Source organism: Indicator indicator, chromosome 7 (genome assembly GCF_027791375.1).
Source record: "Indicator indicator isolate 239-I01 chromosome 7, UM_Iind_1.1, whole genome shotgun sequence".
Taxonomy (NCBI): Eukaryota; Metazoa; Chordata; class Aves; order Piciformes; family Indicatoridae; genus Indicator; species Indicator indicator.
In genome coordinates this window covers 13,040,874-13,054,179 of record NC_072016.1, presented here as the reverse complement: position 1 = coordinate 13,054,179, position 13,306 = coordinate 13,040,874, and the positions used below count along the sequence as shown (strand labels likewise).

General features: G+C 39.8%; 1 protein-coding gene across 1 annotated transcript in view; it reads right to left on the bottom strand.

Annotated features, from left to right (window-relative positions):
* The window catches only part of LOC128967879 (gamma-aminobutyric acid receptor subunit pi-like), a 46,498-nt gene extending 43,613 nt beyond the window's left edge, over window positions 1–2,885 (bottom strand). The window contains exon 1 of the mRNA XM_054382146.1: window positions 2,803–2,885. Within this exon, the coding sequence (XP_054238121.1) occupies window positions 2,803–2,861 (59 nt within the window). The 5' untranslated portion in view covers window positions 2,862–2,885. The remainder of the gene's footprint in view (window positions 1–2,802) is intronic.
* Between the last annotated feature and the right edge of the window lie 10,421 nt (window positions 2,886–13,306).

Below are 13,306 nucleotides of genomic sequence, written 5' to 3'. Positions count from 1 at the left end.
GTATATGTCATCCCTTAAAACAAAAGTACAGTCTAGACGTGTGTAGGAATATCTTTCCTGGCTATTTTTTGTCAGAAGTTATGTATCATGAAAGAGGCAAAACCACCTTAGAACTGAGAGGAGAGAGGAGAGAAACAAAATGCCAAACACAGTCTGAGCAAGCTTTTGAAATACCCCCCTCAGGAAAAGCTAGGGAAAAAAGGCACTTTTCAGGCAACCACTGACAGGCAGAGGGTTTACAGATGCAAACAAAGGTGCTACTTCTTGTTTAATACTTGACTGCTCAAGGATACAGGCTTTTGTATGATCTTTGTAGATAAACTGCAGTAGAATCCCCTAGATCACTGATTAATTCCCCTGCTTCAAAATAGGCAATACTGTCATGGGGTTTTTTGTTAACTGGTGAGGTTGAAACAGTTATGTTTCCACTTAGCAGACATATTATTTGTTCATTCCTGTAAGTGCTCTTAAACTCAGCCAAAAGAAAAAAATTCCCATATTAATTTCTGGTTCTGACCCTCTATCTTGAATATCTTTATCAAAGGTCTGGAAATGGGAATTGAATGCACTCTCAGTAACTTTGCAGATGGCACCAAGTTGGGAGGGAGTGTAGACCTGCTTGAGGGTAGGCAGGGTCTGCTGAGGGACCTGTACAGCCTAGATCAATGGGCCAAAGCCAACTGCATGAGATTCTACAAGGCCAAGTGCTGGGTCATGCACTTGGGTCACAATAATCCCATGCAATGGTGCAGGAAGAGTGGCTGGCAAGATGTCCAGCAGAGGGAGACCTTGGGGTGTTGATTGATGGTTGGATGAACGTTAGCCAACAGTGTGCCCAGGTGGCCAAGAAGGCAAAGAGCATCCTGGATGCATCAGGAATAATATGGCCTGCAGGACTAGGGGAAAACTTGTCCCCCTGTACTCAGCACTGGTGAGGCCACCTTGAGTATTGTGTTAAGCTTTGGAGCCTTCATTATAAGACACTGAGGTGCTGAAGCACCTCAACAATGACTGAGAGAAGTGTGGTTATTGAGTTTGGGGGAAAGGAGGTGGCATGGAGTCCTTACCTCTCTCTACAACTACCTGAAAAGAGGTTGTAGTGAGGTGGGTGTTGGTCTCTTCTCCCTATAAACAAGGGATAGGATGAGGGGAAATGACCTCAAATTGTGCCAGGGGAGGCTTTGATTGGATATTAGAAGAAAATCCTTCACTGAGAGGGTTATCAAACATTGGCATAGTCCCCTCCCCCTGAGCTGTGGTTGAATCCCCTTCCCTGGAGGTGTTATTTCTGTTTCAGTGCAAAGCAGTTTGGGTTTTTGTTGTTGTTTTAAACAACACTTTCACTAAACCTTCCCAATTCCTGCACTGGAAAAAGGTGTTTGTATAGCTACACATCAACTTGGTTGTGAGCTTCTCAGCTCCTTCACAGCCTATGTTTGGATTTGGATACAACATGAGCAGATGAGTTTAATGCTGTGCACTTGTGTCCCAGCTAAGCAGATGCTCTGTGAGCACATAACCCCCATGGATGCTGTTCAGGAGCTGTCAGTGCTTCTGGATACTCTTAGCTATGTGTTGCTGTAAAGAGGATTCACAAGGTCTACCTGATAATGATAAAGGCAATCATATTCTGTAGCACAGGCTGAACATCTTGGGGAATTTTGCCACCTTGTTACTTAGATGCTTCTAGAATATTGTTGGTCTAGCAGTGTGTTTTATTATTGCAAAACCCTGAATCGTCCAGTGATTACAGAGTGTGGCAAATCACAGTTGACAAGGAGGAAAGGTAGCATTGGAGCAAGTGTGTGCTCAAGACAAAGATCTCTTTGTAGCACTGCAGAAGGTAGGAGAGATGTATGTTTCAAACTCCCTTTCAGAGGACTATGCTACTGGCCCTGGAGGCTTTATCTAAACGTGTGTTTGCACACCCACTTGAACCAAAGCTCAGGAAGAATCTTATCTTGAGGAATTTATTGGGAGACCAAATAGGTTGGGCAATTCTACACAATGAATTGGCTAATAGACTTTAAATGTTTCAGTTGAAGGTGGTAATGACAATGTTCAACATGCCTATGCTTGCATTTTCTCATTTGAGTTACTTACAAAGACTTTTTTTTCCTGAATACTTTTTGTAAGAGGAATAGATTTTACACTTATCCATTGCTATCTTTTTTTTTCTTCTTCTTCTTTTTTGGGTCATGGCAACTGCAGTTAGCAGGGTTACTTTTGTATACAAAAGAGATCAGTTTCAGTTTCACCTTCCAGCTTAGCACAACTCAGCTTTTCTCAAGATGTCACAACTTCATCAGCAAAGAATTGGAAGACAACGTTTTAATCAGGTAATTCTTTTTAAGATAGTTTCCTTTAGTGATGAATGTACAATAACCTTGAGCTTATAGTACATCTAGGTGGGCTGTGAGCTGTGCTTTGGCAAAGTGCTCTGCTCCAGGCAAGGACCACATGCCTTCTAAATCTGCTAAGTATTTTATATGATATTCACACTCTCTACACAGTAATTCTTTATTTGAAGGATCATTTGCTTAAGTTAAATGCTTTTCTTTTTTTCCCCCCCATCAGTTTTCATCAAGCAGGGCAACTGAGATGATTCATGAAAGAGTTCAGTCCTCTATTTCTGTTAATATCCAGGGTGGTTAATCTTTGTAAGCACCAAGATTCACCTGTCAAGTAGATTTTGCATTTGTTACCTGGTCAGATGTATTTCTAATTACGAGTAAATTGAGTATAAACCAAGTGATATTATTGTGCATTAAAGAAATAATATTTTTATCAAGTATTTCTTACCTACACAGCATCAATAGAAAGAAGATTCTGGGACTGCAGCATTTAAGCCTACACATCATCAGATGTGGTTGCAAAAGTTCTTGTAGCTCCTAAAAAATAAATTAAAACATGCAGAGGTAATGTTTTATAGCACATTTACTTTTCAAATACACAAACTTCACAAAGATTTCAACACTAGAGATATGTTATCTTGAATAACTGCTACTATAAATATATTATCACAGTATCACAGTATATCAGAGGTTGGAAGGGACCTCAAGAGATCATCAGGTCCAACCCCCCTGCCAGAGCAGGATCACTTAGGGTAGTCTGCACAGGAGTGCGTCCAGATGGGTTTGGAAACTCTCCAGAGAAGGAGACTCCACAACCCCCCGGGGCAGCCTGTTCCAGTGCTCTGTCACCCTCATGGTAAAGAAGTTTCTCCTCATGTTGAGGTCAAATCTTCTATGTTCAAGTTTGAACCTATTGTTCCTTGTCTTATCAGTGTGAACCACCAAAAGGAGCCTGGCCCCCTCCACTTGACACCCACCCCTCAGATATTTATAGACATTGATCAGATCCCTTCTCAGTCTTCTCTTCTCCAGACTAAATAGCCCCAGGGATCTCAGTCTCTCTTCATAGGGGAGATACTCAAGTCCCTTAATCATCCTCATGGCTCTAGATATAATCAAATGTCTCTGACAATCAAAACCTAAAAACTTTTTAAAAACAAAACAAAACAAAACCCCCCACACAAAAAAGCCTCACCATGGTAGCAGCAATAATCTAACTTGCCAGTAGAAGATGCATTCCAGTGTACTCTAGCTCTATCATTTTTGCATCTGTCCTTAACATATTAGGAAAAGTAATCATTTTGAAAAAAATAGTGCAGTCATGTGCAAGAAGAATCCTAAACGCTGGGGACTGTCCCTGCCATTCATGCCTGTAAATGAGTTAATCTCTGGCAGCACAGTGCACTCCTATAAATGAAAAATACATAACCTCACCCTAGAGCACAGAGGTGTATAGGGGCAACATCTCTGATACATGGGTAGTAACAATATCTATGATACATACCTTGGGCAAGCTTTTGGTTAAGGAGAATTTTTGAAATTATGTGTTTTGACCTCTAGATATTAATAAAAGGCCCTTTGACTGTATGTAAACAATCATATATAACCACCTACATTCATCACAACATTTGGCTGAGGCAATATGTTTTCTCCTAAATCAGATTTCTTTGATTTTTGTCAGTATGATTCACATCCATAATGGTTATTTTAAGTAACCTGCCTGCTCTGTAATCCATTTCTGAGTGAAAAGAGTATCAGGCAATAGTTTAATGCAATCATGCCACAGATCTAAAATTCAGACTGTGCAAACTTTTGCTATATTTGATCAAAGCACTGAAATGCTATGTGTAAGACTTGCTTTAAAACTTAAAGTTAAAAAAAAAAAAAAAAACCACCACCAAAAAAACCCAAAGAACTCTGCATGACAGAAACATTACTTACCCTCAGACAGCCTTCAAATGCTAATAAAAACAAATGACATGACTCTTGGAGGTTTCAGGAAAGACTGGTCAAACAATACTATCTTCCATGCCCAGAATCGATTTGAAAGGAGTCTCTCGCACTTTAATGTCACAATAAATTACTAGCAGTAGAGGATTTGAAGCTTCAGAATTGGAAGCTTTATTTCACCACCCTTTAGTGATCAGTAGGAAACGTTAGCAAACCTTTTTAGCCCAAAGTAATTTTTTCTTTCAGTCTACAGTTTGACTAAGAGCAACATTAGTGGTATTTACTCCAATTAATGCAGTGTGAATGGGCCTTGACTTGTCATTTCTCCACTGTTACATATAAAATAATTTGTTAAGGTCTTAAAAAAAATAAGAAGAAAAGAAAGCCATTCCAATATCTTTTTTAAAAATCTCAGCATCTTGAACACTTTAAGCATACACTAGTCTGGTAAATATTAATGTCAAAATAAATCAGGCACTCTACTGACTTCCACAGAAAATCATGCATGAGACATTAAGAAAGTCTGTAATAGGAAGATACAGCACAAATGAGCAGATGGTATTGTCAACATTGCTCTCTAAACACTGATTCTGTAATGCTTCTGGTGCATATTGCAAGATCTCTTTTGCATATCTCATTTTGGATTTGGATGGATATGTTCGATATTCACTATCTTTATCTCACAGGAAAATATGCCAAAACCAAGTATTATCTTTCTGGCTTCCCTGAAAACCTTTTACTGGTTTCATAAGTACTTCATAAAGCTTCTTTTATATTTAGCCTTGGAATTGCTACTATGAGCTCTTAATGTGTTTGAAGATCCTTTATAAAGAGTTTAAGGAAATCTACAGATATTTCTGTGCTTGTTTCCTTCTAGTTTTTACAGTACTGAAGACAAAAATGAATGGGTCAATCACTAATCTCTCTAAAGCAACTGGTTTACTTAACCAACATCCAATTTAGCAGTTTTATGGAGGGAAGAGGTGAAGAATTTTAGCCTTTAACACAGGAGGTCAAATCCATTCTATAGTACATCAATTAATTTCGTATACTCAGGGAGTGTGGAAATGATGGGAATGAGAGGATCTTCTATTTCGTGTAGAGAAATTATGATCAAGAAATCTAATTGCCATGTCAACTGGCAGTTCATCACTGGGTCACTGCATGCCAGCCAATGAATAGAATTGGGTAGCTATTGAACTCTTAAGCAGTTTCACAGATAATATTTAAGCTGGATATAAAAATCACTGCTGCAAATGCATGCATGCTTGCATGCACACACACACATTTTTCTCTGCTGTCTTTGTTGTTGTTGTTGGACTCACTGAGCTGGTTTGTTCCATTGAAAAACCTGCCTCTTGGCATGTTTGTACATCTGGATCTTTCCTCTGTCATGCATTTCTTTATCAGATGCTACACAGTCATAGCAGGATTCCTTCCTGCATGTGCAGACCTTATTAAATACTCTTTCTCAGAGCCCAGAAAAATATACATAACCTGTTCTCTGCATGAAATTAGCTAGCCATTTGGCTTTACTGGACAGGCTACCTGCTGTGCAGATTATTCTGCATATATTAACACATCTTCACGTTCTAAACATACCATTAAGCAGTTGAGGCAAAGGTAACAAATATCTGCCTCAGTTGCCCATATGATGAGACAACACCAGCTTCTACCTTGAGTCATATCAGATTAGGACTTTAAAATAGTATCTAATGTTTGGGCATTTCTCCTTGGAGTTCAATATCTATTGTCTTCAGCGTGAGAGGAAAAGTGAACGATGCAAGTTTCACAGACCTCTGAGACTGAAATGTAAGGAGGCAGAGAAGTGGCAGGGTAGTAGCAGTATCTTAAAATTTCACTAGAAGTGAATTTTGTGTGAATAAATCAAAGGATGAAATGCCTGTTACACTGAGTACCCTATCCACAAGTAGATGCATGAAAAAGACTACAAATAATTAGAGACAGTACTTTGTCCTAAGGTAGTGGCCCTGTCCCTGAGTTCCCATGGCTGCTGTTGCAGGCATCTAAAATTGCATGTAGAATTATCTTTAAAAAGTCAACAGCAGTTTTATAGACAGTATAAGCTAATAGACACTATTATAGACACTAGCATTGCAGTTACATTTGACTTCTGAATTCAAACTGTTGAATGTCAGCGTCCTTTAAGTGTTTTACTGAAAAGCAGATCGGAATTTGGGAGGGATTCAACAAGACTGCCAAAGAAGTGTAAGCACCTCCCCTGCTCTGCACAGTCCTGCTTGCAATGTGTACTACAACTGCTGTGTAGCCAAGGAGTGTTCTTTACTCCATCCTCTGGTTGTTAGATTAACACAAATCAGTTGCAGACAAAGCTGAAAATACTAAAGACTCAGTGGGAGAAAGGGAGTGGATATGTGGAAAGCAATCACACAATGAAGATTCAGGAGTAGTGGGGCAGAGAGATAAATGGAAAAACTCCTCCAGGACAAGGCCCCAGAATGCTACTGTAATTCCCAGATTCTTTCTTTATTCTTTGCTCCTGCCCTTGCTTTTTGCAAATCAACATGTGACTCTATATCCTCATTGGCTTCTCTGTTTTTGAGATGTTTTCCTTACTCTTCTTATTTCCAAACTGTGTACCTTTCTTTCTTTTATCTCCTTCTTAGCTGTGCACAAGCAACCGGTGAAAATGAAGGGGCAGTGGGTAACTTTTGCTTATGACCTGCATGCAACTGTTTGGCAGTCACTGACAGACAGCATTTTGTGGAATGAAGTGCCATGCTTTATACTTCCTGTGTTTTTACTAATATGGATGCATATCGATAACAGCCTTAGTTTGATGATTCTTTTTGGATCTCCATAAAACACATAGGTCATGAAAGAGAAGAAAATGCAAGTCTTTCACATAGTACTTTTCATGTTAAGATTGATTAGTACTGCAGAGACTGTAGTTTGAGTGAAAAGCAGCCAGAATTTTCTGGGGGGGGTGGTAATTAGAAAGAATAAAACCCAGCAGCAAAACCTTGGGTGTAACTGAGGAACTGACTGATGAAGGTGGACCAATGTGTTTTTCTGCACCCTCTTATTTGGCTGACAAGCTGCCTTTTGGCATACCAGTTAGCTTGTCTCTAACTAAACCCTAGGCACATCTTATTTTGCCTAGCATCAACATAAACCACCCAAAGTCTCCTTGGGCAAGTAAGTAAAGTTAGATTTACTTGGTCCATGGAACGTAGCTGTCTCCTCATGTTTTCTTTGCAGAGATAGCAGCACAAGGGCCATCTGTGGTGACAGCATTACATTAGCAATTGGGTGGAAGTTTAGTTGCTGCTGTTGATGTATCTAGCAACCATTCAAAGTGCAATACTGGCTCCAGTTATGCTCTGATGTTCTGATCAACGTGTTGTCACATGTGCCAGGTAAAACAAATAGCTGAAAATGTCACTTTCGCACTGAAACACTCAACAAATTGTTTCAATCCCAACAACATCTTTCTAAGGTTCTGTGCTTTGAGACTTCTTTTTCAAAGATATTGTTCAACAGCACAAGGTCATGTCATTAAAATAAGCAGAATCAATTAAGATTCACCAGAAATTATAATCTGCTTCTCTGGTGTAGCAAAATGAGCAGTAAATGAAACTTGACAATTAAACATTGCTTATAAATGTACAGCTCACTGTTTCAGAGCCTTTAGAATGAACCTTAATCAATCTGTATGACAAATTGGTTCATTTATTTTAAATAAATAAACAAACACAGCAAGACTTCAGCCTGTATCAAAACCAACTGAATGCTACATTTCAATATAATGAATAATATAGAAGTTAATATGTCAGATCACTGTCCTCAAAACACACTGCAAGGTCATAAGCTGGGTCAAAGAAATCCAATGTTACAGCCTTTTTTTTTTTTTTTTTAATATTGGTACTTCCATCCTTAAAAGAAATCAGGACTGTTAATTAGTATGCTGCTAATACTTACAGTAATAAGTATATGAAAATTATCTAATTCTTAGGGACATTTTCTGTCCTCGACTAAGATCTGTGTTTCTCACCATGTTCTTGACATTATCAATTTCATAAACTTCAAAGCCTTTAGTGATTTATATAACGTTTAATAGGATTATTTTATCATTATCTGTTGTTGCTTTCACTCTAAACTTAATACAGATTAGTCTGTATCTTGGGTTAGCTGAGAAACAGGTTAACTGGCAGTGATGTTGTTAATGTTATACAGTTTTCCTGGAAAATTAATTTCAGATTTATAACTGTGTTTAGGATGGCAATACAACTCTAGTTACCTTCATGGAACAAGTGTCAGATGTCCTACTTCCAACCAGCATAACACTGAACCGAATGGCTTAAAAAGGTACAGAAGTTGATGTAGTATAAAACAATCACGGAATAGGTTTTAATAAATTAATGTGTTCATGTGACTGCTTAAATACAGTATTCATTTCTATTCAATTGAAAATCACTAGAAAGTGTCCCATAATGGCTATTTTCTAGTTAAAAAAAAAGACAGAGGATTAAATAATTTGTCTCCACCTTGTTTCTAAAAATGCCTTTATATAGCTGACATTGAAATCACTGCAGATCACTGGTGCTTGAATCTCTGTTGATGCTTACTGCCATTTCTAATTATCCAAATTAAGCAGAAGTTTGTGGGGTTGTTAATGATCATTTATACAAGTATACAGACTTCTTGACTTAAATCTCTTGCTCTGTACATCCCAGTTCTGCTACCTGTGCAACTGGACCTCTACATACACCTGAAATGTTTGCATCCTCTTGTATCCAAATGCAAGTCTCTCAAACCTGAGATCTTTACTGTCTTTTTAAGGTCCACACTCCACACAGAAACCCATAGACTGTAAGGGATCACATTCTGCTACACCAGTCTGTGCTCGACAGTCACAAGTCACATGTGGTTATATCAGAGCAGGAAGGAGTAGAAAGATGCTCAATTTTCATGCGGTTTAAAGAGTCCATGTGTTTGAGTCACACATGCACAAAAGTCAAAGAGGTAGGCAACCTTCAGAGGCTGCAAATGATGAATGAAACATCACAGGTTTTCACTTTTCAGGAAAGTGAAAACAGCTTTCATGTGCCTAATACTGATGGCTTGGTGGTCTCCCATCTCCAACCTGACAGATGCCTGGATGAGCACTTTGGGGGTCACCTAAGTTCTGAAAGGCTGCCACAAGTCTGCCTGAAAGCAGGCACAGTGCTACTGCAGCACTGCTTCCATACTTCACTAGCTACACAGTGAAGGAATTGATTTAGGGACCAGAACTCCAGACACTGTCTTACAGATAGAAGGAGGTGCTTTAACCCTGATGGGTGGCAAACCCTGGGAACAGAGCGCAGCTAGAAGGAAAACACAGACAGGTCGGCTCCCTAGAGGCCACTGTGACCTAAGGGAGTTATGCAGGGACCTGATAGCAAGAACAAAGCAAAACTTAGGACAGAATTATGGAATCCCTTTATCTCTTGCCTGACGTATGCTTAAGCCTTCTGAAAAATATATGCGTTGGTGTGATACTTTCTCTCTGTAGCCAATCATGAATTTACAACTGTAGTATGGACATACCAATGACCAATTACAAGCTGCCTTCTGATGTTATGTTAACCTATATAAAGAAAAAGCTTTGTACAACAAATTGACACTTGGCTTGCATCAGGCCTCGTCCCGTCTCTCACATTGCAGCAACACAGACCAGGCTAACTTGTTTATATAGCCCATAATAACACAGAGCCACGGTTTTGTTTGGGCACTATCAAAATAGATATGATTAATATAAATATTTGAAAAATCCAGGAAGTCAGACAGAATATGCTGGGTCACATTACGAAAGTAACACTTGATTTGAAAGATAAATGAAATCACCTCTTCCTGATGTCAGCTTAAATTATTGTTCCTAATGAAAGTTAACAGAGCTAGAACCTCCAAGCTCTCAACTGGGTGGAGAGTCTCCTCACATAGAACCTGACGCTTGTGAGCTTTACTGAAGCATTCCCCTGCTGTAAAAACTATCTACAACTAAGACCAAATTAATCTGCCTGCAGCTTCCCAGCCTCTGGCATGGGAGAATGAGGGACATCTCACTATATGTCACAGAACACATGCTTGAGGCTGTGAGGGAAAGATAATAGCCCTGCAGAAGCAGATCAGGTTAAATCATATCCATCTTCTCTCCTCATTGAATACTTTGCAATGTGTTTCAGATTCATGACAGAGAATCAGCCCCCTGGTTTGCAATTTATTTTGTTTGTAATTCCTGAAGTTTGTTTACGGGGGGACAGGGGAAGAAGGGATGGAATACAACCCAATGATGCCCTGTTTTCCATGTAAGTTATTGATTTGAACCACAGATTTTTCCTATTTTGACTGTTCTTATGCATGCTTGTAAACCTCCAGAGAAAGTGCTCTTTTTCTTGGGACACTTAGTCACCAAACAACTATTTGTCAATTTGAGTCAGAGCTCTGTAATTTCTCACTGAATCACTAAGTGTCCTGTAACCAGGAGATTTACAAACTAACCATTTTGAGCAGTGCATCAGGATGAAAGATGGGAAGGAGAAAAAAAATCAGTGCTCAAAGCAGTTGATAGTTTTTTTTAGCATCTAGGCAACTTTTGCATTTGAAATGAACTTTCATAACTTAATGTAATTAAAATTACTCAGCAGAAACATATATTAGCAAATTACAATCACAGGGGGAGGGGAGGTGGTGGTTTTAATTGTACAGCCATGCAAAAATGTGAATGTTCTCAAAGTCCAGAGCCCTGTGCTCAACTGCATGCTTTTGTACCTACCACTGCTGAAGTCAGAGAGGTTGTTCTGACTGAGCTGTAGAACTGTACTCAAAGTCAGCAGGAATTCAGTCTAAGAGGAAATCTCAAGAGGGACTTTGAAAGTATGTAGCATTTTTTAATAAAATATGTATTTCAGATTTTTTCCCCGCTAATACAGATTTAGCTAATCCTCCCATGTGGTAAAGTATGTGACTGGATCTTCCTTTTCTTTAAGTACACACTGCTTTAGCTTTATTCTACAACAATCATCAGAATTATCTGGATTTTTGTGATGACTAAAAGCAACTTTAAAGGACTCTATTTATAAAGTTTGAATAGACACTGAAATTCTGTATACAGGCAGGTGATTTTTTTAAATGTAATTAGGAAAAGGCCTGCTAGAGAAATAAGAATCTTTCATTTAGCTCAAGTATTTCCTTTCATCATGACTCAACAACAGGTTTAATCAACATGTTCTATTTTCATTCAAATACTGTACACTTTCTAAAGTACTGGCACATTGCTCATCTACATATTCATTTAAGGTGAGATGTGTGGATTTAGGGGGAAAATGGAAATTGACTTTCAAATTATCTTTCTAGAAGAAGTTTCTCCATATGCCATTCACTGTTCTTAAAAACAGCCTTCTCAGATTTGACCTATTTCTTTAACAACAATCTGAGTTGGTCCTTGATGTTTTAAATCAGCAGAATGCATCTTGATAATGTCTCAGAGCGGGGGGAAAAAAAACCCTAACATTTAAAATAAATAAATAAAAGAACAACAAAAAGCTAGCTGAAGGAGAGGAATGAGAAGGGAAGGCAGGCGTCCCGCGGGAGAGGAGCAGTGCTGAGGAGGGGGTGATAAGATGCCAACGTGCCTTACCTGCAGCCGGGGCCGCGGCCCCTCGGCGGATGGAGTGCCGCGGCCGCCCGCTCCGTGCAGCCCGGCAGGACTGCCGTGCGCTGGGGGACTGTGAGCTCAAGCCCGCCCACGGCGGGGTGGGCGTCAGTGAAAGAACCCTCTCCCCCCACGCCGCCCACTGCTACTTAGGGCCCCGCAGGTGCCTTTAAGCAGCATTGTCCCTTTCCTGCCACTCCTACTTAGCTATCTCTCTCTCTCTTACACCCCTTTTCAGTTTCTACTGTGTCTGGGCGGAAAGGATGCTGGAGAGAAGTGGTACTGGATCCTTGCCAGACAAAAATGGGGGTCAGCACTTCCCATCCCTTATTTTTGTGCCACGCCTCTGCATCAGAGCTTGCATGAAACTTCCTGCTTGCTCCTTCTTGCAATGGTTACATCCCATCTACCCTGGGTAGAAACATTCACCTTGGTCTCTATTTGATGTGGAAATGTTCTATGTTCAGGTGTCATTGTTCAGGACTTTCTAAGAGTGAGTGGAAGAGAAATATTTGTTTTGCAGATGTTACTTTCCTGTCTGACCTTTCACTCCAGGAGCTGTCTGCAGCTTGCAGATAGATGTTTCCCCACTCCTGTGGGGAAACACCATTCCAAACGACTCAAGGAACCCACTTAGGAACATGACTGCCAATCCAAGTTGTGTTAGAAGCAGCAGCCTGTGACAGTTTTAAATCTGCTGTCTCAAATCATTGCTCACAGATAGGATATGGGGAACAGGAAAACAAATTCCTCCTGACAGGGTCACTCTCACCAGTACTAAAATTTAGTATTGTTGGTCCAAGCTGTGGAGAAAGAGAAAGAAGATGATTTTTGAGTACTTCAGTTTCAACTATTAGCGCTGCTTTTTTGGGATGAAATAGCTGACAAGTGTTGATGAAGGCAAAGGCTGAGAGGTCCAAACCCTGCATCTTCTAGCAGTAAGGACCCCGAGATTTTGCTTCCTAGGACATGCTAGTCTCAGTTCATGTCAGAAGTAAGCATATGTTGTTTGTATTTTCATAGTTATATAGAATGGCTTGAGGTTGAAGATACCTTCAAAGACCATCTTGTCCAACTCCCCTGCAGTAAGCAGGGATGTGTACTAGATCAGGTTGCTCAGAGCCCTGTCCAACCTGACATTGAATGTTTCCAGGGTTGGGCCGTCTATCAACTCTATGGGCAGGCAACCGGGGCCAGTGTTTCACCATGCTCATTGTAAAAATACTTTTTTTCCCTTATCTAGTCTAAATTGATCCTCTTTTATTTAAAGCCATCACCCCTTGCCTTTTTTTCTTTAATTTAGTTACTGGCATTCTGTTTTAAG